Source organism: Ochlerotatus camptorhynchus, unplaced genomic scaffold, assembly GCF_037179485.1.
Source record: "Ochlerotatus camptorhynchus isolate MF236.1 unplaced genomic scaffold, CSIRO-AGI_Acam_v1.1 ptg000379l, whole genome shotgun sequence".
In the NCBI taxonomy this organism is placed as follows: Eukaryota; Metazoa; Arthropoda; class Insecta; order Diptera; family Culicidae; genus Ochlerotatus; species Ochlerotatus camptorhynchus.
Genome location: NW_027040867.1, coordinates 4003379 through 4028472, shown reverse-complemented (window position 1 = coordinate 4028472; position 25094 = coordinate 4003379). Strand labels below are relative to the sequence as shown.

General features: G+C 36.4%; 1 protein-coding gene and 1 long non-coding RNA gene across 3 annotated transcripts in view; one reads left to right on the top strand and one right to left on the bottom strand.

The window, feature by feature from the left end:
• Positions 1–1003, top strand: part of fusl (fuseless) — a 46988-nt gene extending 45985 nt beyond the window's left edge. For both annotated transcript variants that reach the window (XM_065232924.1, XM_065232925.1), the window contains 2 exons: positions 35–218; positions 282–1003. In XM_065232924.1, the coding sequence (XP_065088996.1) occupies positions 35–218; positions 282–655 (558 nt within the window). In that variant the 3' untranslated portion in view covers positions 656–1003. The remainder of the gene's footprint in view (positions 1–34; positions 219–281) is intronic.
• LOC135710379 (uncharacterized) overlaps positions 1–25094 on the bottom strand; it is a 163238-nt gene that overhangs the window by 114234 nt on the left and 23910 nt on the right. The gene's annotated exons all lie outside the window — the stretch shown is intronic.

Genomic DNA, 25094 nt, shown 5'->3' with positions numbered 1-25094 from the left:
CAATTGAGCGTTTGTTGCTAATGCCCCTTTGTAGTTGATAGGTTACGGTGTAACCGCTGTCATCTTTTCCCTCCAACCCCTGATGCGGTGGACGTGCGACCGGCTGTCAGGAATATGGCGTGTTATAGTCGCCGATCTGTTCCTTTTCTTCAGCTTCCTTGCCACAATCAACGTTTGGCGAGGAGTCTGGCATCTGCTGGATGATTATTTCCTACCAGGTATACAATCTAGGAATTAACCTCCGGAACACAAATTGAAACTTTTACAATCTAACTTTACAGAAAACCCGCTAATGAGTAACTGGATCACTCATGGTGTGTCGCTACTGTTGTTGATCCTCTTGAACTGCTCGAACTCGGTGCTAGTTCGAGGAGTTTACATCGACGCCGAGGAGCCAGCTGGCCAATGCGTCGTATTCCCAGTATACTACATCCGGTTATTCTTCCAGAAGGAACGAACGAAGAAACAGAGAAAATTACTGGAATCTCTGGGAAGATCCGAATACAACAACATCACCAGCGTACTACTGGACAAAAAACCAAACAAGGTTGAGCAAAACCATCAAATCAGTCGAAACTTGGAAGCCGTACCATTAACGATAATCGATAATCCGAAAAGCAATGGTGATCACAACATACACGACAACAGGCAATGACAACGTTTCTAATAACCATCGGAACCGACGCTAATTGCACTCCCTTCGGAGTGAGAATTTAAGACAGTTCAATCTTCTATCTGAGCCACTGAGAAAATATACTGCAAACTTGTGGAGGTCTGCTTCGAACTTCTATGATTGGCTACTTGTGAGAATATTTTTTTTTATTACTCTTAATTTCTACGATAGCACTAGGTGTATATTAACTAGCGATAAGTATTATTACCGATAAGATTTTTGAACACAACTCTGAAAATGTATATATTGCAGCTCGTTGAAAACATTCCATTAATTTATGAATACGTTTTCGTATGTTTTAGAATAAACAATGGTGACCTTAAACAGAAAGCAGTACGGCGTTTTTCTAAATTCAGTATCTCCGGGGTTCAGCAAATGTGGCGATTGATTGATGCTTGTGGGTTTGAACTTGTTGGCCATCGGTGCCTACAGGTTTCGACTCATTAAAGGAGCACAACTTTATTAGGGTGGTTCTAAATATCGATATTGCTCCACCAAGGTCAATCGATTCCCAATCAGGTCCTGATCATTCTCCTAAATGTTTTTATTTACGACAACTTTCAAAATAACGCGGTTTTTTTTTCAAATAGCATATTTTTTACAATTTTTTAAATAATGCTGTTAAAGAGCAAAAAACTTGTGTTTTCTGATGAAGGGAGCAATGGACGGGTTTGTGAAAAACTTAAAATATAGGTATTTTCGGAACGTGCATATTAGGGTGTTTCATTTTGAAAAAAGTGATGAATTTTTGATAGGCCACCCTCCAGTTCGATTCATAGCCCCAAAATATGAACCTGTGCAAAAAATGGTAAAGATTGATGAAGGTTTAGAGGTCGCGCCAATGATTTGGATTTTGTATGGAGATTTTGGTGAATTAGTATGGGAAATTATTGATTTTCGTTTACATTGCTCTAACTTTGGTTGTAGTTGTCCAAACGTTGAAAAAAAAAAATATGTGGTTGTCATGACAATGATCAACAAGCCTGTTGTTGTTGCGATGAAATTGGCGTTGTTGCCTTGTACATATTCATCTGTCAATTTACCCTATTTTGCCATTTTTTCACATTTTTATAATTCTTGATACGCTGCAAAACTGAGCGTAGCAACTGTAGGCTTTTTGTTTATTGCCATAGCAATAACATACTAAATTTTTTCGACATTTGGACAAGTAGAAGCAAAGTTATAGCGATATAAGCGATTTTTTAAATTCTTCCATAGTAATTCCCATACAAATTTCAAATCATTGGCGCGACCTCTAAACCTTCATCAATCTTTACCAATTTTTGCACAGGTTCATATTTTGGGGCTATGAATCGAACTGGAGGGTGGCCCATCAGAAATTCATCACTTTTTTCAGAATGAAGCACCCTAGTGCATATTTTATTGATGGATTTCAAAGATCAAGATCAGACAGACTGATCTCCGTACAAACTGATGTGACCGCTCCAAAACATCTGCAACGTGGCGAGCGTGAAAATGGCCGAATTCCAGCACAAACCTAGTTCATTGTCCCTACGGAACAATTGCAATTGTATTCGAAGTTTCGTAGAATTCTGAGATGAAATCAGAAAATCTTTTATTTTTTTGCTATTTGGCGTTGGCACACCCGGGCGTCGTCATTGACGCTGTTTGGCACCCATGGTTACAATTTTTATGATCTTTAAAGTTACTGGCAACACTAACCTTTTTTTGAGCTTACGTCAAAAGTTGTTATTGATGTTGCCACAATATAATCAAATTATTTTCAAAGCAACCGTGAATCTCCACCAAGTCTCGCCATGGATTCTCAAAATCGTTACACCCGTGACGGCAGTCGCATCCACATTTCCTCCCAGACGAAGAACAGCTGACAGCGATATCTTGACCTGACCGAGGTTTCCGGCCATGGCTACACGAACTAGCGATGCAGCTCCCACGGCTGCTTGCATGCTGCTGCTGGTCCGTCTTTTTTATGAATTTTAGAGGAGACGGACCAGCAGAAGGAACAGCAGCAGCAAGCATTGGAAGCAGCCGCAGCCGTGGGAGCTGCATCGCTAATTCGTGTAGCCGTGGCCGACGCTGGAAATCTCGGGCCGGTCACGACAAGCAGTGCTTGAGTTTTAATCGGAAAGTCAACAACCAAACAAAAACTATACCATTCGAACTGCTCGAATACATCCATGGCGGTTACTGCTACACCAACCGTTCCATCGTCCAACGTGTTGGAGGACCATCTTGGCAAAATTTCAAATAGTTCAACACATTATTTGTACTCTCCTGCCTTTTTGCACTTCCAACTAACACAATAAGAAATTATATTTACGAATGATAACATTAACTACACAGAAAAAGGAAAATCCTTTCTTTTCTCAGAAAAAAAGGAAGCTAACGTGTTTTCGATGTTCTCGTTGCTCCACGCACCGGTCATTTTCTTGGAGGAGGATAATAAACGGAAATTTTGTGCATTTGTGATCGATCGCGCTGTGGTTGTACTTCATGATGGCATTCACCACCAGGGCTACGCTCGGGTACTCGACCAATCCGGAGGAGGAACGTAGATATAGAATTCATACACATATGTATGTACCAAGCTTTACTGTTCATTATTCGGAAGACCTTAGCTACGGGAACAACTCTGTTGAAACCAGCCGCTTTCAAGCTGGTTACGATTTCCAGATACAATACGTTAGTGTTTACACTTCCGCTGCGTTGTGAGAAAATTCCGAAATGATCTGAACTGATCATCCGGAAGCGCTTGACCTCCAGATGAACTTTATCAGGAGCAAAAATGTCTAGGTTTTCAGGACTTAGAAGTTATGGCAAATTTTTAAATAACAAGGATTATTTAAATAGGGGAAATGTCTCTAATGTTGGCCTATGGATCTAAGATTGGGCCCATCTCTAAAAAACTGCTATTTATCAATTTTATCTAGATGAACGCGTTATTGGGACGTTACTAATGGATATTTTTGGCTGCTATTGAAAATTTAGTCGATTGCTGAATTTATGTATGGGCCCAAATTAGGGACACTTAGGCCGACATTACGTACATTTCCCCTATATCGCGGTTTTTTATATAGAATACCAGAAGAACATCATCTTCGTAATAAATTTAGAATGAATTATCCTGGCGATCAATTGAAATGTGGTCGTGAGCAAAGCGTTTTTTGTTCATTAATTCATTGGATAAGGCTCAATCGAATTAACTTTGCAGAGTCGAGAATTCTTGTTCACTATGCAAAACATCTTAATCCTATAGTCAAAAGGTACAACACAATAAACACTTTATCCCCGCTATCCAAAAAGCCGCCTCCATCAGCAATGGACGCAAAACGTGGTCAGCACTCACAAACTCATCACGAAACGATTGCTTTCCAAAATCGACGACGCATCGACCAAAAGAACTGCTGATGAAGAACAATGAGGAGGACCACACAATGGTTGCTGCCGAGTAAACATACGATCGCGTAACACACATCGAGAGTGGCCTGATTCTGTCGACAGCTGAGTGAACACTGGTGAGCAAAGTTGTAGTGCGGAAAATTTCACATTAGTACAGATAGTAAACTTTGCCGTTTATCATAACGGTGAAAGGCTAGAACTTTGCGAACAAAGAGTTCACATTTCCCATAGTAATTCCCATATAAACTAGAAAGGGCCAGTGCTGTATGAGTTCGCATCCAAATGAGCTCAAATGTTGAGAGAATTATCAGGACCTGATAAGAAAAAGATTGATCAACCTTAATTCCGCGGGCCGCACTTTGGCCATCACTGGTCTAGACCAATATTAGAGTTATTTCCCCTATGTGTTAGCAGTAATATCAACAATCAATTCGAAACTAATGATTTTAAATTGGCTCACTACTTGACTAGCCTATTGGTCCTAAGCAAATCGATTAACGTACCCCATTCTAGTATAAATTCCAGTAGTACCCAACTAACATTTTCAACTTTTCCAGCGTTGTGCTGTAAAGTAGCTGAAATAAAGCTGCAGATACAGCTACAAGCAGAAGCAAGCAAAATAGTTTTGGAGAGCGTTTACTCAACTTTTTCACAACCATTATTCAATTTGTCAGTCGCACTGAATAACATCACCCAACAAACGTTAATGTCACTTCTATGCAAATATTAATCAACTTTAAACTTTTAGGTTCAAAACAAAGCTAATAAAGCTAACATATTACTTATTTGATGGCTTCTACACAACCAACCACTCTTGCTGAATAACATATACATCAAAAGTGCTTTTTCAACAACTAAACAACCTGTTCTGAACTAATAAACTGTGTTAGCGTTACTTTGGAAGCTATTTTACAGTCAACTAGGTTTATTTTTAGACTTGTGCAGTTTTACAGTTTTTACTCTGCTTCTTTACAAAGATGAAGTAACTAGTAGAGAAAAGTGATTCATGTGTACTACATATTATAAAGCCGCTACTCAGCGATCTTGTTGTAGAAGGGCATGTAAATTTGTTTACGTCAGTTCAAAGTGTTGGTGTTGCAAAGTTGGTAGTATCAAGGTTCGCCAATGCGGTCGTTTCGAGTTCGATTCCAGGTTCCGGTACATTGTAAATAATTTAGTGGTGTTGCTTCGATTCAATTTGATTCGCAGTATAATAAACATGATAAATTTCTCCAACAAAAAGAAGCGTAAACAATATTTAACCTGGTGTCAAGAGAATGCTGTGTAGAGATTATTGGATAAAATCGGGTAAAGGTTGAGTAAGCGCCTTTCAAGTTCACAAATAACTAAACAGCAGGATAACAGCTGTATAGAAGCGTAAAAAGATATGCAATAAGAGCTGGTCCCAACCGTCCCAACAGCAATAAGTAGCAGACTAACTTCGCCAGATTTGCTTGTATACACACTTAATCTAGCTCGGTTAAATCACCAACAGCCGATTACCTCGGCATTTACTTTTGCTGATATATCTGCAAAATATCTGTTTGTTAGCTGATATCTCAGCGAAATGATGTTTGTTAGCTGAGTCTCGGCAATTGTTTTACTGAATCTCAGTAAAATAAATTGCAGAACTACTCGGCTGTTGGAATCTCGGCGAAAAAATTTAAGTGTGTAGAGGTTGAGTAAAGGTTTCCTCGTATTGTATAATATTTGAATACAGCTTGAGGCTGTATAAATGAAATCAGTGAAGCGTTTACATTACGAAAATTGTTAGTTAGGTACACTATGTTTGTTTTGATTCGCTATGAAAGTTTGACAGATAAAATGAGGAGTTCGTGAATTTTTTTATGTTTCGAGGGGTGCATCGATTAGCTTGGGACCGAAGATAGTACTAGAGCTGAGCCAAAAAATTGAGCTCGTTTCTTCGGGATCTTCTGGTCTTAGAGTTACCTCTATGGTAAGTGCTACACTTGCATACATCTTCTTTTTCTATGCTTTTTACGCTTCTTTTGAAAGCATTTCGTCAACGATGATGTTTCTGGTTTGCATAGGCTAGCTCCGTTTCACGCATAAAGGGCATTAGAAGTTTTTTTACACAAGCTGATACGCTCTTTTCAATTGTAGGGCATAATTCACAAGCTTTGCCAGTCAATAACAAAGCCTTGAGTGTTCTTTAACCATTTGCTCTTAACAACAAGTTTTTATTATTATTTTATGGCCTTCTGTACGGCTTTTTTAAAACCATAACAGAATCATCAATCATTTTGTAATATGGATTTGAAAGAAAGCTTGAAATAGCTATTTTATATCCCTTAAATTTATCTTAAAACAGCTTGATTTGCATTAATACTGTAAAGTTTCATTTAGTGACGAAATGATTTCCGATAAAGAAAATTATAAAACCATTTAAAAGCTAATCCAGAATGTGTCAAAATAAATGATTACATTTTTCGAAATTTTGGTACCGCTTCTGCATGGACACCGAATCTCCTTAGATCAATCGATGCGCTCTCAGTTTTCATCAGAATTGATGTCCCCTACTGAAATAGTTTTGCCGAATTGTTCGCCGATAGCTTTTCTCCCAACACCCACGCACAATTGTATGGCAATATTCGCCTTTTTAAATATTTTGTACATACGGCATCCAAGGTTGTAAATGCTCATTTCACTATCAATTTTTTTTTTCCAGAATGATGAAATCGTTATGTTCTGATGATTCTTTCTTCTTGTAAGTTACAAGAACAGGTTTAAAAGTATGCATTTGGATCATAAATCTGACTATTTTTGCATTCAGAGAGGCACATTCAGTGATGATACGATCGAGTTAGTGAGTGGAAATGATAAAACTGAGTGAATACAGAAATTTTTGAAATATGTCTATATGGACCATAACATGTTATAATTACAAATAGTATCAAAATCCGATTTTTTTAAACATTTAAGCATGTGAAAAATTAAAATCTCGGTAGGTTTACACGGTACATCTCCCCCGTGTAAAAAAGACCAGTGTACTAGTACAATAATTGTTATAGCTAAATGAGTCTAATCAAGCTTAGCTCTGAGAAGATTGCAGCATAGGCTCATCGGATGCATTTTTGGCCTGCGAATCCAATTAGGGACACTGAAGGCTTTGATGCCACAAGCAAACTCTTGTAATTGAATGTCAGAGAACAGCACAATCCTCGATGGCTGCAGCGTTTTCTCACGTCCACATGTCACTGAGCAACAGCAAAATTATTTCCTTAAGACACACTTGACGTCTTGAAACCGTATGGGACTGTCAAACTGATAAAACCATGTTGCATTTAAATGAGCTTTTTTTTAAACAATTACACCATTTTCAAAGCAGAATGGCTACGCATAAAGCCACGTTTAGTATCGAATTGAATTATTCCACAGCTTATAATAAATTAGAGTCTGGTGCGAGTCATAACGTGCAGGTGAAGGAAGCCACGAGTTAGTCACCATGTCAAATGCTTAGGGAAAAAATTCCCACGCTAAATAAACAATCATATTTTTTCTAAACGGCGCCGGTGGTGTAGTGGTATGCTTTCACCCCAAAAGACCTGGGTTCAATCCCAGACGGCGCCGCCGGGATTTTCGAAGGCATAAAATCTCTGATCTCACCTTCCTTCGGGAAGTAAAGCCATTGGTCGCCGGTCCATGAGTTGATGGGTTGATAGGTAGGGTTCAGGTGTGGCAGCTGGCTCTCTGGCGTCGGTAGCATTGATACTCAGTACCGAACGGAAGATCGACGGAAAACCTACTGTCACTCAGATGGCTCTAATGTACTTACTTTTCACCCTTGGATTCACTCAAAAGTAGCAGTAATTAAAGTCAACTGTCCAGTATGTCTTGAAGTAATATTGGTGAATCTGTAATATTAAGTGACCGAAAATTTAGCTGCGCTTGAATTTGTAATGACAGTAAGGTAGTCGTCAATTTTGGATTTACCATGCAACGTACAATACTTATTGCAGCTTTAAGCGTGCTAGATAGTGTTTGCCAAAAACATGAAAGAATTTAAGGTGATACTCTAAGGAAGCCTAACACACTTAAAAAAAATCATGTAAATTTAGGTGCTCTGAGACTGACATATACGAGCGTCAATTTTGACATAAAATTGAATCATAACAGACGCGAAATTCTACTCAATCAAACGTACTTTTCTTCGAGTAACGAACTTTTCAGTTTCGGAGCACTTAATTTTACAAAACGTATTTGTTTACGTCTGATCCTTTATGTCAAAGATGGATTCCATCACGTGTAAAATTTGTTATTTCTAAGTGTGTAGCGTGAAACTTCAAAGGCACAAATGTCAGCAAATGTCAGTCAAAACATACAAATTTGAAATTGCTACTCTCTGTTTGTAGTAGCACAGCAAACAAGGAGTAGCAATTTCAAATTTGTATGTTTTGTGGAAGCTGACATTTGTGTATTTAAAGTTTCACGCTAAGGCTTCCTTAGAGCATCACCTTAAAGTTTCTTAGCTTGTATATTTATTAAACTGTTATGTCGCTTTTTGTTATTAAACATTGCATATTTTTTAACAATATCTTTAAAAATTTCAATATTTTTTAAGCACATAATTTGTATGTCCTTCTTCTTCTTTAGCTTTGTTCCGTCCCTATTAGGATTTTACGCCAGCTTTCAGTGTTCTTTGAGCACATCCACAGTTGTTGATTAAGAACTTTCTAAGCCTGTACAATTTTTACATTAGTTTTATTGTGTGGCGAAAAGAAAGTCGAAAAAATTTCCAACCCGTAAAATTCCTATATCGAACCGGTAATCGAGCCCGGCCGCCTCCAGCATGGTCTAGGTAGAATAGAGGACAAAAATCATGGCTACTATGTCACACTGCAGAATACAGTGTTGCCCACAATACAGTTGCTTAATCTTACCACAAGATTATCAATTTCTTAAACAATTAATAACTATTTAATTTGACGTTTTGCTGAAAAACCGATTTTCTGCAAAGTTGTAGAGCTCTGATAAAAATTCCCATAAGAATAGCAATAGAATTTTTTAACAGAACAGTATGTAAAAAGGCTAGAAGACAATGAACAAAAAGTTTTGTTTTCCCATAGTAATTTCCATATAAACTTCAAATTGTTTGTGCCAAGTCAGTTTCTTATCAAATGAGTTTAAACTTTCGGAGGCTAATCAGGACCAAATTTGAAACCGTTTGAACACTGTGGAGCGAAAATTTCAAATTTTGCATCAGTCTAATGTTGCATGCATGGATGTTTGCATCACCAGGCACACGGTTTATTAATAAAAAAAAAAAAACAAAAGAAGGAAAAGCATAGAAGTATGTAAATTATTATTGTTGAATAAACTGATAGAATGACTAGTTAAAATATCCTGGGCTAGGTACGTTCCACATGTTCATACCAAAATTCTAATAATTTAATGAAAATTGAACATCAAAATAGTTTAGAGATTGAGCATTAAAATAGATTAGAATGACGTTTAATATCACGGAATTCTTGTGGAACTCATATAATTACCAGCAGCAAGATATCGTCAACCACTTTCGGAATTCATTTAATTTATAGGTATGCGATGATTGTGGAAGGTCGGATCCCGTACAAAGAACGATTCACTGTCCTCACGCGCAAAGTCATAATATTTGCATCCTAGCTGACACGAGGTCACACAGCAAACAATTCCGCAAGCCGTAAACCTCATCTCAACTATATAATTATATCAGTAAGCACGCGAGGTATGAGCCAATAGTAAACAGCAAACTCTAATTGTGTATCTCCTGTAGAGAAGGAAGTACTCGTTATAATTTGTGCAGTTTACAGACAGTTCCACGGTTGGGAAATTTTAACTCAAACATCTCCCTATAACTGTTCACGGACGGCCAGTAGCATTGACTGTAGAAACACATAACTCATTCATTGGAATCATGCTGGCACAATTCATTGATAAATTAGCAGAATTCAAGCGAAAAGGCCACACATAAAAAGTCACTAGCAGAGACACATCCGCTACATGACCACGGTTATCGTAATTTTTTCCACACGGTACTCATTCTATACCCGGGGGAAATCTGCATGGTAACGACAAAATAAATGACTTAATTCGTGATTAGTAGTACTACGCACGGTGAGGTACCATGCGTCCGCTTGACATCCATCGAAAGTCACATGTATCATAACTTGGTATTTCCATCTTATTAATCCACTTCTAGGTCTGTCGTCTCGTATCGATACATCGGTACCGACCGGAAGAGTAAATATTATACCAAAGAAAACACGTCAACACGATTATTCCCGATCGCGAGCGAGCACCACCCCCCCAAACACACAGGATGACGTCGAAAGGAAAACAAAATCACACATTACAATTATCTTATTAGCGATTTAATCAACTCACGTTGTTCCATTCCGTTATATGAGAACGTTGACCAAGTGGATGGATACGAGCGTGGCCGTTTGTTATTTTTGTGAACGCTTGCAATGTTTGGCGGAGATCGCATTATCGTGGAATCGTGAAGGAGGCATGTAGCAATAAAAAGTTCATTTATAACTTTCGTTTGCTTTCATTGATGACAAAGGCCCTGTCCACGAGAAGATCGGTCCAGGGATATTTTTGTTTCGAATTTTGCGTTGGATTCTTTTATATTCGTGCTGCCTGCGGTAGGCTACGTTTCTTGGGAGCAGCTTGGAAACACTCTGTCGAAATTATGAATATTCACGAATGTAGCTACAATAATGAATGATTAGGTAAACGCAATTTGCAGTTTGGCGTATTGTTATCTTTACCCGCGCAGTACAAACATGTTAACCTACAGAATGACAGAAACGGCAACAGGCAATTTGTCACGAGTCAGTCAAATGCAGCAAGTTCTCAGCCTCCACCGATCTCTGGTAAGCGTGTGTTAGCGGGATTGAAAGCTGTCAAAAAACATTGCCAATCTGATGTTGTTTGTTCATGTGTGTTGAAAGGCCATAGACAAAAACCGTCTGATTTGGAAGCTGCTGTTAAGATGGATTTCTATATACTTTCATCTCATCATCTATCGTATAAAATGTCCACTTTAAGTCTGATAACGTTTATTTGATATTTTACAAAATATTTCAATAATTGACTAATAGCAAAACAAGATTGTATATCGCAAGCAAACAAAAATAAGGTATCATACCTCTAAGATATTTGTATGTTCACGGATACGAATTTTGTTCATTTAAAACAAAAATATAAATGTTTATATTCTAAACATATGAATTATTCAAATTAAATTGAAAGCATGTTTAAAACTAAAATATTTATGTTTGAATAAAATTCAAAAGCATGTTTATTTCAACAATATAGGATTTGGGTAAACGGTTTTTAGCGTGTCATGCCTTTTTATTTCCTTCATGATACATTCAGAAAAAGTTGCCAAAGCTTTGCTCTACCTCAACAGAAAACGGTTATCCATTCCGAATCCATTCCGGATCCTCCTCCGACACCGAACATAGAAAGAAACCGGTATGAGGACCAGTGGCAGAAACCGAGGCAGAAAAGGCAAAACGACGCCAATAACACAAATTTGCACCGGTTCCACTGAACTGGAACCCCCGGACACCCACCCCGATGGGTCCTCGCATCCTGGACCAGGATCCCAATTCCCACAGGTCACTTTTAATCGCACCCAAAAAAGAGCAGGAATTTTGAAGCCCTGCCCGAAGATCTTATTTTATCATTTCTTTGCAAACCGTTTTATTTTGCTTTACCCTGCACTCAAATACTAAAATAATTTCAAAATATGTGTGTTTATTTTAAACATGAGAAGCATGTTTAAAATAAACATATTTATTATTGTTCGCATAGCTGTCAAACCAAACAAAAACAAATACGTTTATTTTCAACACGAATATTTTTGAAATAAACGTAACATTATTTTTATTTTAAACATTGATTTCACATGACTTCAAACATGGAATACGTTTGAAATCAACCTAATTTATGTTTGTGGCCAGAACAAACTGAGTTTACGTTTGAATTTACCTCAAATATTTTTGTTTCGACGATAGTTTTTTCTGCGTGTTATCGGTTAGTTATCGGCTCTTGCTCAGCTTCGGATAGCTTGAGTCGTTCCTGTGGCGGGCGTCGGTACCGGATGTTATTGACAACGGAAAGTCGTTGGTGCACTTTTATCATCACAAAGGTAGTGGTCCGAATCGATGTTTGCACTACGATAGGTCCAGACGTCGATAATATCTGAAAAGTGCCTTCCATCAATCAAAACGTGGTTGATTTGCGATTCTGTCTGTTGCGGTGATATCCCAGGTGTACGGAAATGAGAGGCTGTGCTGGAAGTAGGTACTACCTAGGGCGTCACAATATCAGCTTCAATAGACAAAATCGATGCGAAGAAGAAACTGCTAGCATTCTTTTTCGGGGAGCTTCACAGCATTCTAGCATCTCAGTCGATGTCTACAAACAAATGTTCATGTCATGAGCAAAGTTGTTCTGATAAAATAGATCTATTCTACGATAAACTCAGTTTCAGTTCAGTCCAGTAAACAATTCAGTTTAGAATTCACTCACCAGAAAGCGCTAGTGTGCCATTCACTATTAGTTTGGTTTAATTCTACATCTTAATTAGGCAGAAGGTTCTTGCCTTCGGTAATTTTTTTTTCATATTGAGTAGGCCTATTATATGTTAAACATATCTATTTAGAACTCACTCACCAGGCGTTGCTAGCATGCCATTCATTTCAAATTTACATTGACTTAAAAAATAAAATAAAATAAAAGATTCCTGTCTTTGGCAAAGTTGTTCGGGACTAGACCTATTCTAGGGTAAACAATTTAGCTCATAATTCGCTCACCAAGCATGCGCCATTTATTTTTTATTTGCTTTAACTCAAAATCTTGACTAGATAAAAGGTTCCTGTCTTTGGCAAAGTTGTTCATTACATTATGGCATTTAGTCCCGGCCCATGTGTGTTGTGAATGGGTGCAATATCCTACGCAGGTGTTGAAACTGCCTTCCTGCACATTCGGTTGCCGTCAATGGATGGCAATCGATGTCCGTCGGTGATTGGCACTAGATTGCGGAACAGAGACCGACGTTAAATAAAGGAAAAAAAAAGAAGATTATGGCATTTAATCGACAAAATTTGCGATCAAACATAACGTTATTATCAATCTAGGCTAATAGAAAGATTGAAAATTTTATGACGAATAACTTTTCCGAAGGAAGTATGTAAGTTCTATGTTTAAATCTCGTTGAGATTTTCACAATTAACTTTAGAAGGAAAACACATTTTTGCAAGTTTTTTTATTCTTAGTTTATTTTCAGTGGAAGGTTTTGTTTATCAACCTGATAAACCTAATTATTATTTTTAGCTGATAACTAATCAATGACATATTGACATATAAACGACAGCAACCTGAGTAATCATTATCAGAGACAACACAACATCAAATTTAGTTTTCAATTTGATCTCAGACTTTGCTCGGGAAAACGGACATATAATTTATGGTAATAGAGGAAATGGATGTAATGTCGGCCTAAATGCCCCTAATTTGAGCCCATACATAAATTCAGCAATCGATCAAATTTTCAATAGCGACCAAAAATATCAATAAGTATCGTCCCAATGACGCGTTAATCTAGATGAAATTGATAAATAGCAGATTTTTAGCGATGGGCCCATTCTTAGATCCATAGGCCAACATTAGAACCATTTCTCCTACATAATTTAGTTTCGTTTCTTCAATACATTTCTGAAGTATCCTTAAGTAGGGTTAACCACCCCATTTCCGGCCCATTAAGCACAACCCGCACAGTTTAGCACCAAACGTAATGTTATTATTACTGATGGCTTCCAAATTTATTTACCTTTCCGTAAGTAACGTAAGATTTGCTAAAGAGAAACCAATCGTTGAGATATTGTCAAAAGTTTAACACTGCTTCTTGACGCCAAACTCGGCCTACGGATTCTAAACTCGGCCTAACGCATTGAAACGCCATTGAAACGCCAATGAATTCACTTCGACCTATCGGATGAGGATAAAAATTGATTCGGTCGGAGCGCTTCTTTTGTTTTTGTGAATTATGGGTGCAAACCTTCATATCACGCGTACTCATTGACTTAGTTCGGTAGCTTATTAACTATAGTATCTTACCAAACGTATAATTGACTTGTTAACGCCGAAATCATGGATTTATTTGAAGTTTACTGCTCGCCCAAAATGGGCGATTAGGCCGAAGTAGTTCTTTACCCTATCTGAGATGATATTTTAAAGTAAATATCAAAACTTTTCGAAAACAATTAAGAGTTGTGTCCAAGCACAATCACATTATTGACTGAGAACTACGAGGTTGTCTTTTTTGCTTAATAATTTAATTAATTTAATTTATAAATTTTATTCTAAAATAAACAAACATTCAATTCAAAGTTTTAAAATTGGGGGACATTCAATAACATTAATTGAATTCAATTTTTCATATTTAAAAATTCAGTTATATCCCATTCAAAATTATGTTCCAAACATGTGCAACCAATTTTCAGGTACTTACTGAATAATGTTAATTTACAGTAACCGAAGTGAAAATTTGCTATTTAAAATTCATTTGATATAACAAATTTTAATGTTGCAAAATTATGACAGATAATCTGAATCTCATTTGAGTTTGTCCTTTATATGTGTTCTATCAAATAGTGAACGCTGTAATTCAATGAATTTACGTCAATTAAATTGTTCCATATTAAAATACTTTTGAGAGTTTGAACTGATCTATCCTCGTTTACACAAGACATTATGGTACAATTGTGATAAGTCTTAGTCCGGCTTTGTTTCACTGATGTATGCCATGAAAATTGCACATCGTATACTGACAAATCAATACGTTACATTCGTGTAATCTCCATCTCACAAATAACGACGGTAGTCCCAAAACAGCAGATGAAATGAAAGTTAAAAATAAAAACACCAGTTGGGACGTAATAACTATGAATAATAAGAAGAAATTATCAAAATTTCGATTTAAATAATTATTTTTTTCAAATGCACCTTTACTTCCCTGGGACAGAATTCTGAACTAATCTGTGCACCATCCAGGTATTGTGCATCTGAACAATTCGGCCAAAGGTAGCAAGTCAATTCGTTCACTGGTGAAGAAATGTTCAACTAAACTGGCCACCATACAATAGGGTCTTATAAATATGATCAACTTTGTCAAAAAATAGCAACCATCTTTCTAGTTGAGCTTTCAAGTTAAAGGAAGTCAAATCGTATACTCGCCGGGCCTGGTGTAAGAATTTAGAACTCAGAACATCCCGGCGGTGCCGACTGGGATTGAACCCAGGCCTGCTGGGGTGAGAGGTATTCACGCTTACCACTACACCACCGGCGCCGCATGCAATGAGATTTGAACTCAAGTCTTTTAGCGTGAGAAGCATGGATGCTAACCATTTACGCCAGGCCGGTATTCAGTTAAACATTATGAATTCAAAATCAGTAATCAAATTGATTTAATTAAAAGCAAGATTAGTTTTACGTTTCATTCTAACAAACAAAGTAACAAATTGTTGAGATATTGTTTAAAATCTAATACTACTTCTTAATTCTAAATTCGTCCTACGAGTTTCAACTCCGTCCTAACGTATTGAAACACCATTAGATTTTCTTCGTCCTGGATAAACGTAGAAAAAGGGGATTTGCTTGGAGTGCTTCTTTCGTTTTGAGAACAATGAGCGTAAATATTCATACAATGTGATCTAATAGGATTTTTGTTGTAGCTAATGAACTAACGCATCGGAACAAACCTATTATTGATTTGTGCACGTTTAAATCAATGATATTATTGATCTTTCTGATCGATAGAACGGAAATGGGCAATTACGACGAAGTAGCGCTCTACCCTATTACTATGAATTTCAATACAAACGAACGGTAGGTATAATATATTGCATACAATTTCGTACATAATTTCGTATGAGGTCAGTAGTAATTATATTGAGGATTTTTCTGCGCGGCAAATGAACTTAAACTTAAAAGTTGTCCCCACGTCAATGTGTGGTACCGTAAAACGGGGTAACATTGATAGTTTTTTAAAGTATATTCTAAATATTTTTTACAGCAATGACTGTTTTTTTAAATTTTATATTTTTTAAACAAGTACTGTTGATCCAAGAGTTAATTCATTAGTAATATGATTAACGAAAATTAAAGCATTTGCACTATTTTTTTAGTTTTGTGACCGAGCTTCAGTATTTTGATTTGAGGTTACTTTGATAATGCTCGATGAATGTAGAAAAAAATAGTGAAACTTAAACAATTTAGTTCTTTAAAAATTAAACTTTGAATGAGTATATAATCAGAAAACTTCATAAGCAATAAGAATACAACATTGAATTTGTGATGGCTGTATCGGAGATACATTTCATAAGTGATGGTTTGAGTGCTTTTTCAAAAAGGCGAAAAATACGAAATTGTTTTTTTAATATTTTTGTAAAATATTATGTGTTACATATAATATATAAAAACTATATGCCATATCAACGGAAATACCCTAAGCTACAATATGGAACTAATGTTTATTATTTGGAAAAAGCACAGCGAGTAAATTTATTCTTTATATTATACTATCAAAGTTACCCGCATTATCAAAGATACCCCGTTTTACGGTACCTATACTAAGAAAATTAGACTAATTAGTATTTTCAGTATTGCTTTTTTATATTTTGCCTTACATCTTTCAGGGACCTCAGCGTTTTTGAAGCACTTTGGCGGCAGTTCCGATTTCTATAAAAGAAAATTTTAAAAAGAGTCATCTTGCTTGTTGTTAAAATACTCGTGTCTATTTTAAGATTTTATCTGATGTATTATGCGATCAAAACAAAAACAAAAGTTAATTCTGACACCTACCCGATCAGATTATATCTTGCGGAGTGCTGTTAAAGTGGATATCAATAAAGAAGAAGAAGCAGAAGCCAATTTCAGTGTCTACAAATGCAAATAAAGTTGTAGACAACAATGGAACAATCCGATTTAAATTTTACTTACGAGTTTGCGAAGCCTTGTGCCACGTCGTGAAACTGGATCCGCCATCTTGTTTTATATTTGCACTGTCTTAATAATGTTCATACGATCATCGTATGATATTTCGCCATAAGCTACGTCAAAATAGTTCATACGATTAAGATACTTATGTTATACTATTATACTTAATTATATCAAATTATAAGATACTTATGATACAAAGATACTTATGAAATTGGTTCGACTTATATTTCCATGCGTTCAAACGAGGTATTTTATGAAATTTTTACGAATAATTTCCACAGTGTACGTACGGTAACAATCACTCATTTTATCTAATTTTATTGTTTATATAATATAGGTGTATAGGTATTTGAAAATACAATTATTAAGTGTCCGAAATATGAATCAGAAAGGTATGATTTTGAAGGTTTTTATTCTCCCACCAACTATAATGCGCGTTCTGCCGGTTCATTTTAGCCTTGGTGTTTAAATAACTTTGCAATGCTACAGTTGCTAAATAACAGTATTTTTGTTGTATTAAGGTTAAAATAACTTTGATGCATTTTCAAAAAAATCAAAATCATTGTTTTTTCGACGCATCATTTCAGATTGCAAAAAACCCACCTTTCTATTGGATTAGATTGATAAAACATAGTGTTTGATACCCACTTTTGTCGATGAAATTCCATAATGTATATAATGTATATCATAGTTTTAGAGAATTAGCGGCGCCGGTGGTGTAGTGGTAAGCGTGATTACCTCTCACCCCAGCAGGCCTGGGTTCAATTCCAGTCGGCGCCGCCGGGATGTTCTGAGGCATAACATCTCTGATCACGCCTTCCTTCGGAAGGGAAGTAAAAGCCGTTGGTCCCCGGTTCATGAGTTGATGGGTCGATAGGTAGGGTCCAGGTGTGGGAGCTGCCTTCCTGGCGTCGGTAGCATTGGTGCTCAGCACGGAAAACAAGATCGACGGAAAACAAAAACCAAGGAAAAAAAAAAAAAATAGTTTTAGAGAATTAAAAAAATATTTACAAAAAAGTTTGACACAGAACAACCGTGACATCTTTTTTCATATAGCTTGGACCCTAAGGAATGTGTAAAAAAAATATAAAAGGGTTGAAATCTGAGCAATTTAAATAATAAGAAATATTTCTTTGATATAAACAATAAAAGAGACTTTAAAAAATCAAAATTGAAAACTTTAAACACCATTTCCCAGAGTTTGCGTAATACTAAAATTTGATTGTAACACCCTTAGCTATAATTTTTAGGTGTTCCCCCAGTTTTCTTGACAAAATGCTATTTTGAGACACCCTAATGGCCATGCACTTGGAGTCGGTGAAATCGATAAGTCCATTGACGTTCGTAAGCTGGTGTGCACTGAACTTTCCAATAACCGGTCCAAATTCCTCCTCCTGGCCAACAGGAGCATTGAGATCTCCGATAAAGATTTTTACGTCATGACTTTGGCAATTAAGTATCGATACTTTACAATCGATACTTCTCCAATATCGATACTTTTATCGTGGTATCGCGGTATCGGTATCGAATCGGGGCTAGGATGCATATGGTCAGCATGGCAACTTCTGTTCCATGCGAGCGACTCTTTTCAAAGGCTGGATCTATAGTTACTGAGACCAGAAACCGATTGTCAGCTAAATATTTACAGAAACTAATATTTCTAGCAAGCGTCGATGATGCTCAATGGTTCAATTAGTTGGTTTAAATGCTTTTGTTTTTAATAAAATGATACAAACTGTTCGTTATTGATCTTAAACATGGACTTTCAATTTAAATTCAATCCATTGCTTTTTTATCAAATGATTCGATACTTAAAAGTATCGATACTTTGTTTCGATAGTATCGCAAATATCAGCATCAGTTATTCGATACTAGTATCGAATCAAGTATCGATACTTTTAAGCATCGCAACGTCCCTAGTTGTCGTATGCTCGTTCCGGCTGCACGTAAAAATCGTCTTTACCGTCATCGTCACGTCGTAAGAAAACGACCCGTCTGGAACTATATGAATCTGCCCGCAGCGGCCAGGAGAAGGCGACTTGAGTAGCCTCCGCAGACCACGGGGTTGGCGACATACAGCCATGTATCATGTGGAATAGAAACGACTTATATATACAGGAAAAGATAACCAGGCCTTATACTGTTTGGTAAGATAAATGGCTCATTGAAATTATCATTACGGCCAATTACTGGTGCACATTTAAGTTCAAAATTAGCTCATTGGGGTGAATTATTTTTTTTATGAATTAATTTATTTGTCAAGGCTCAATTGAGTTAGCTTTGCGGAGCCGTAATTCAATATATATTAACAATATGTCCTATGACTAAAGTTAGTAGAACGTTTAAATTATTTGGAAATACTTTTTGTTCACCCTACCCAAGAAAAGTCAAGCGTCAAAATGAAAGAAAATCGAAACCAAACTTTGATACCAACATCAAACTGAAATCATAATTTGATTCCAGTTTACGCGATTGACAAATTTGATAACAATTTTAGTTTTCATTGTGCTGTACATTTGCACTTCAAACGTATGTTGTTGGAGTTTAGTGTTCATTGTCTCAGCAGAACATCAAATTGAATACTTGAACTACTGAATTAATATCAAATTGAGTTTTCAGTTTGCTCTCACTGATAGAAGAATTAGTTTTCAATGTGATGTCACAAGAAGATTTTGTTGCTTTCAATTTTGATATTTTAACCGTTAAAACGACCAAAACGACAGCAATCGGAGTAATCAATTATCAGCGACATCATAACATCGATTTGATCTCAGACTTTGTCAGCTTATTGCACTACATATCCCTTGATATCTTAATGATATACATACCATGATATTTTCTAAGCTAATCGCGGCACCCGATCACCTATTCGTAATCAAGGGCTATTTTTAATCTTACAAATTTTATTTCCCATACTGGAAAATCAGCTTCCACATGCATTACTTGCGAGGTATGTACACTATTTACAACCGTACAAGAGCAAAATTTGATTTGGCATCAACTCAAAGTACAACCCACACGCTTACTCAATCGAACTCAGTTCTCACTCGTGGCGGAATAAATCATTGGCGACACAATCTGTTGCTTCTAATTTCCGCTTTTTGAAAATTCATTTGATGAAATATGGCACGTGTATGTCGCCTTAGTTACTACAAAGTGAAAATGCATACTCAATCCCAAGACGATTTTTTTTTAATTATGTGAGAAGATGATAGGAATCACACACACACAAAGTGTAAATACTGGCCAAAAACGTAAATATTTACACTATATGCAGCGAAGAATTTGGTAGTAATTCATTTTCAGGAACAGGAACCGCGGCAATTACCTATATACGACCGGGCGAAAAATGTTTACCTATTGCTCTCTAGTTGTGTTCGCTTGTTGGCAAAGACTTCAGGTTCATTTTCAATGTAGTGATGTTTCTAGGCAACTCAACCACCGCCGGGTATTGTCGTTGGTTGTGTTGTTCAATAAAATTTAATTTAAGATGTTCAGAAGTTGGGATTTCTCTATTTTAATTACCAACTGAAACGCCGTCCTAAGTGGTGTTTGTAGTAGACTTTTGTGACAAAGCACAAAACAGTCTAGACGCATCATCTGCAAGTTACAGGCATTGAATAATTGTGCAACTCAAAATGTTTCCGTGAGTGAGGTCGTTAACACTCACGAATATAAACAGAACAACAGTGTTGCTTTCCTAATCGAATTTTTCATGTCCATGCCAGCGCAATACCGAGTTATCTTGAAGGAAGTATCAAGTTTATGAATGTTATCCAAAGAACAAATTACAAAACTACCCCGGATCTCCTGATTTAAACTTTTCAAGCATCTGGATTAACTGACTCTCTGAGACCGTGTCCTTTATTTCTACTTTTGTCTTCGGTTGTTTATTTACCTAAAGCTTGCACCGCGATAAATATAACACCCTTGTTGATATGGTTATCACTGTCTAGCTATAAGACAGGTTAAATCGTTAAGTATAGATGCACGTTTTCCTGCTCTAGCGCTGCAAGACTTTTATTAGAACTTTGGAACTAGGCCAACAAGAAAGTCAGCAGAAAGTAGCGTGAACCTTTTCGCTACATTGTGACATTGTTGTTTACCCACCATACTTTTTTGTTGTTGTAGATTTACACATCCCGGTAACGGTTTTGTGATAATGCATCGAGTGTGCGCCAAGTTCAAGATGTTTTCTCGGATGAAACGTGCAAAACGTGGCTTCCTCCTTCACGATTCGCTTTCAATGACAGCCATTTTCGCACGGGATGGGGTCTTGCATGGTTGTGCCTGGCCTGGCACTACTTATAAACTCGTTGACCTTTGGCAAGGGTTCTACTGAGGAATGTTCTCCTCGCCTGTCATCGCGGCGAAATTTTGTTAGATATGTCTGGCATTTTTTACACAAATAACTAGCCGGAACGTGAATTCCCACTTTGCTGGTTTCTTTCATCAATGAACACGGCCTCGCTGCTGAATCTTCGGCAATAATCTGCGCTTTTGTGTGACGGTATGGTTGTGTTATATGCTTTGATGAGGTCCAATCTAATAACAAAACGCTTTTTTTTCTTCTCTTTTCATAGGTATATCAGAATATGTTGGAGTAAGTTGTGTTGATGAATTTATTTTTGTGTCGGTTACTGGCCATCATCGACGCATACGAGTGCCATAAAAATAGAACGATTTGCGTAAGTTTGACTGAAAGTCAAATGACGTAATTTTTTGGGATAATTTTGTGTCGGCGCTAGTGACAATGCCTTGAGAAGTACATCACCTGTTTGTCAGTTTTGGGAACCGTCAGAATGAGCCGTTAACAACTAGTAGGTCGAATTGATAACGGTCAAGATGATCATTTTTTATGACTGATGGCATATTTAGAAAGGAAGGGCAAGGAAACCACTCATAGAAACCAACAGGGTTGTTAAATTGAACAAATTTACATTTTATTTTATACCGACGGGTTCGTTTTGGGTACGGGTATTCACAATTTTTTGGGTTCAGGTTGGGTACAAGTTCTTGAAAATTTTATCAATCGGGTACGGGTTGGGTTCGGGTATTTAAAATTACATACTCCTAAAATAAAGCATATTTGCTTATATCAACTAAAAAATTCCCCAAAAATGACGGAAAATAATAAATTTGGATTTCCACTGCTTTGCACCTATAGTTGCGGTAGAGTTCATATAATAGTGGAATCCATACGAGACCAATGCATTCCGCTGGTTCCTATACAAGGTTAGCAACTACCAAGACTACTGGAACAGTGTTCCTAATCATGAAGGACAAGTTTTCTTAAAATGTATGCAATTTTATTACAATGTAAGATTTTCTAGCATGAATGCTACAGATTGACGTATAAAAATTGTATGCACGTCGTATATTTATTTTAAATAAATAAATCGCCTTTGTTCTTCCACCACTGGCTCACCCACCCTACCTACGAAATGGGCTCGACTAGTGCAAGCAGAAAATGAATATACGCCACTACACGGCCGGTGAGATTAACTCAAAACTGAGTCGAGTTTAACTCAAAATTTCAAAAAATGATCTTACTCAGTGATTGAAATTGTCCTCGTTTTTTCTCCAAAAACGGTTGGAATATGAGGATAATCGAGGAAAATTTTAAGAGTATTTTCATAGATTGAGTAAGCGTTTCATCGATTTTCCTTATATTCAAGCCGATTGTTTAAGAAAATCGAGGAACATTTAACTCCCTCACAGAGTAATCCTAATTTTCTTTTAATTCGAGAGCTGAATTCGACTTAATTTGAGTTACTCTGAATTATGAAATTAGCCAGTAGTTCGAAATGTTCACACTACGTGGCGTTAATGTATACGTTAATTCCCTGTATAAGCTTTATCTTGAGATCTTGACCACTACGTGGCACTAGTGTGCATGTGAACTTCTTGTATAAGCTATACCTTGATATTCTGATCCTAGATGGTCAGGATTTTGAGGTATAGCGCATACTAGAAGTTAATATGCATACTTGCACCGCATAGTTAGAAATTTTTTGATACATTTGTCTATTATTCAAAAAGCGTTGGTCACTTGAACCACTTTGCCAAAAAGAAAAGGCAACTGCGCACAGTGGGGTAGCTAAAGCAAAAACCTGGCCAAAAGTTAAAAACACAAAAATGCTTAAACTCAAGTGCATATAGCTTCAACTTAACGTTATCCATACCGGATAACTTGCCAGCAAAACTTGGAGTTAATGTTTTGTTTACATCCAATGGCAGTCCAGTAGACTTGGTGATTTCAACACTTATTTTTTCTGCACAAGCAGCAGTTTTTACAGTGAAGGATGTTTGATCAGTTTTTTTTTAATAATATTATTTAGTTTAGTTTCGTTTAGTTCAGTTTAGTTCTAAACGTGATGAAGTGATGAAGTGAACGAGAGATGAAATTAGAGTCAAAAACAAATGTGAGATCTTATTTTCATAATTCCATTTCAAAAAAGAACTCATCTGAACTCGTCTGAACTCCAGGGCTAGATCGTTTTGAAGTTATAGTGGATTATTTATTTAAAGGGTGTATTCGATAAAAATGGCACACATATAAATAGCTGTAACTTTTTACCTATTATACCAAACAAATTTAAATTTTAACAAAATTATATAGAGATAGAGTACTGAACGAGTAAAAAATATGTTAGAAATCAAATACGACCTTTGACTTGGGTTTTAATCACGAAAACAAAAATTTGTCTCAAAAATGTTGTACAGTGGTGAAAAACTGCATTAAGCTAATTTTAACTTATTTTTTCCATTCCTTGTTCAACTTATTACTGGATTATGAATCTTAAAAGTGTGATAGAAGATACTGTTTTTGTTTGGTGATTTTTCATTTTAGATTTTTAGATTTTTATGTCAAAATGAACCAATATTTCGAAGTATAATTTCTGACCAAATAAACGATATTTTGAAATATTATATTTGGAAAAAAATAATCTTGTTCCATGAGCAGCATTCTTGTTTGTGGATGATTAAAGCTACAACATATTTTATCAGTTCAACTTTTACAAATATTTGAAATACTTGTGGAGTCAAAACAAGAATTCAGAAACAAGATGTTCCGTTCCGATTCATATTTCGAACACTTTATAATTATATCTTAAAATACCTATATAGCCATCAAATGTATTCATGATTTCTACGTTAACGAGTCAACTATGCATTTAGTTCGATACGTTAGTTAAAAAGCTACCAAAGAAAGTCTATAAGAACGCATAATATGAATGTTTACACCCATTTTTACTAAAACAATCGGACCGAATCCATTTTTTTCCTCATCGGTAGGACAAAGTGAATTCAATTGTGTTTCAATATGATAGGACGAAATAAGAATTCGTAGGCCGTGGACCCTAAACAATATCTCAACAATTTGTTACTCTTTATTAAATCCAATGGCACACGTATGGAAAATAAATAAATTTGAAGTCATCTGTAGTGGAAACATTCCATTTTGTGAAAAAAAATCCGCTCAATAAAGAAATGCAAACTGCCGGTTGTGCTTAGTAGACCCAAAATAAGATCTATGTACTACAACACTTTATTTTTAATAATCATTGTTAAACTTTGAAGTTGAATTAATGCTTTATTATTTGTGCATTTAGTTATCTTTAAGAGTCTTGCGATTTTTACCGGTATCCCAAAAAATAAATCATCGAATCCCAGGGCCCTCTACACCAATCATGCCAAGAGACGGGCTGGCCATAGTGGTTAGCATCCACTCACGATAAAGATCACGAGTTCAAAACACATGCCCGGACAAACCACGAATCACATTAAATGTGATAAAGTGACCATAAAAAACCAAACATGTCAGTCAAAATGGAAAACCAAGCCTCTATATTACATGTAACCCGATCTGTCAAGTGCACTCAACAGTATTTAATTTACGTACATACCACAGAGAAAACTCGCTGTCTTCAAATTCAGAAGAAATAACACGTAATACATGTTATTGATGCATCTTGTTAAACAAGAAAATCATTCAAAATAAACGATATTTGCAACAAAACAG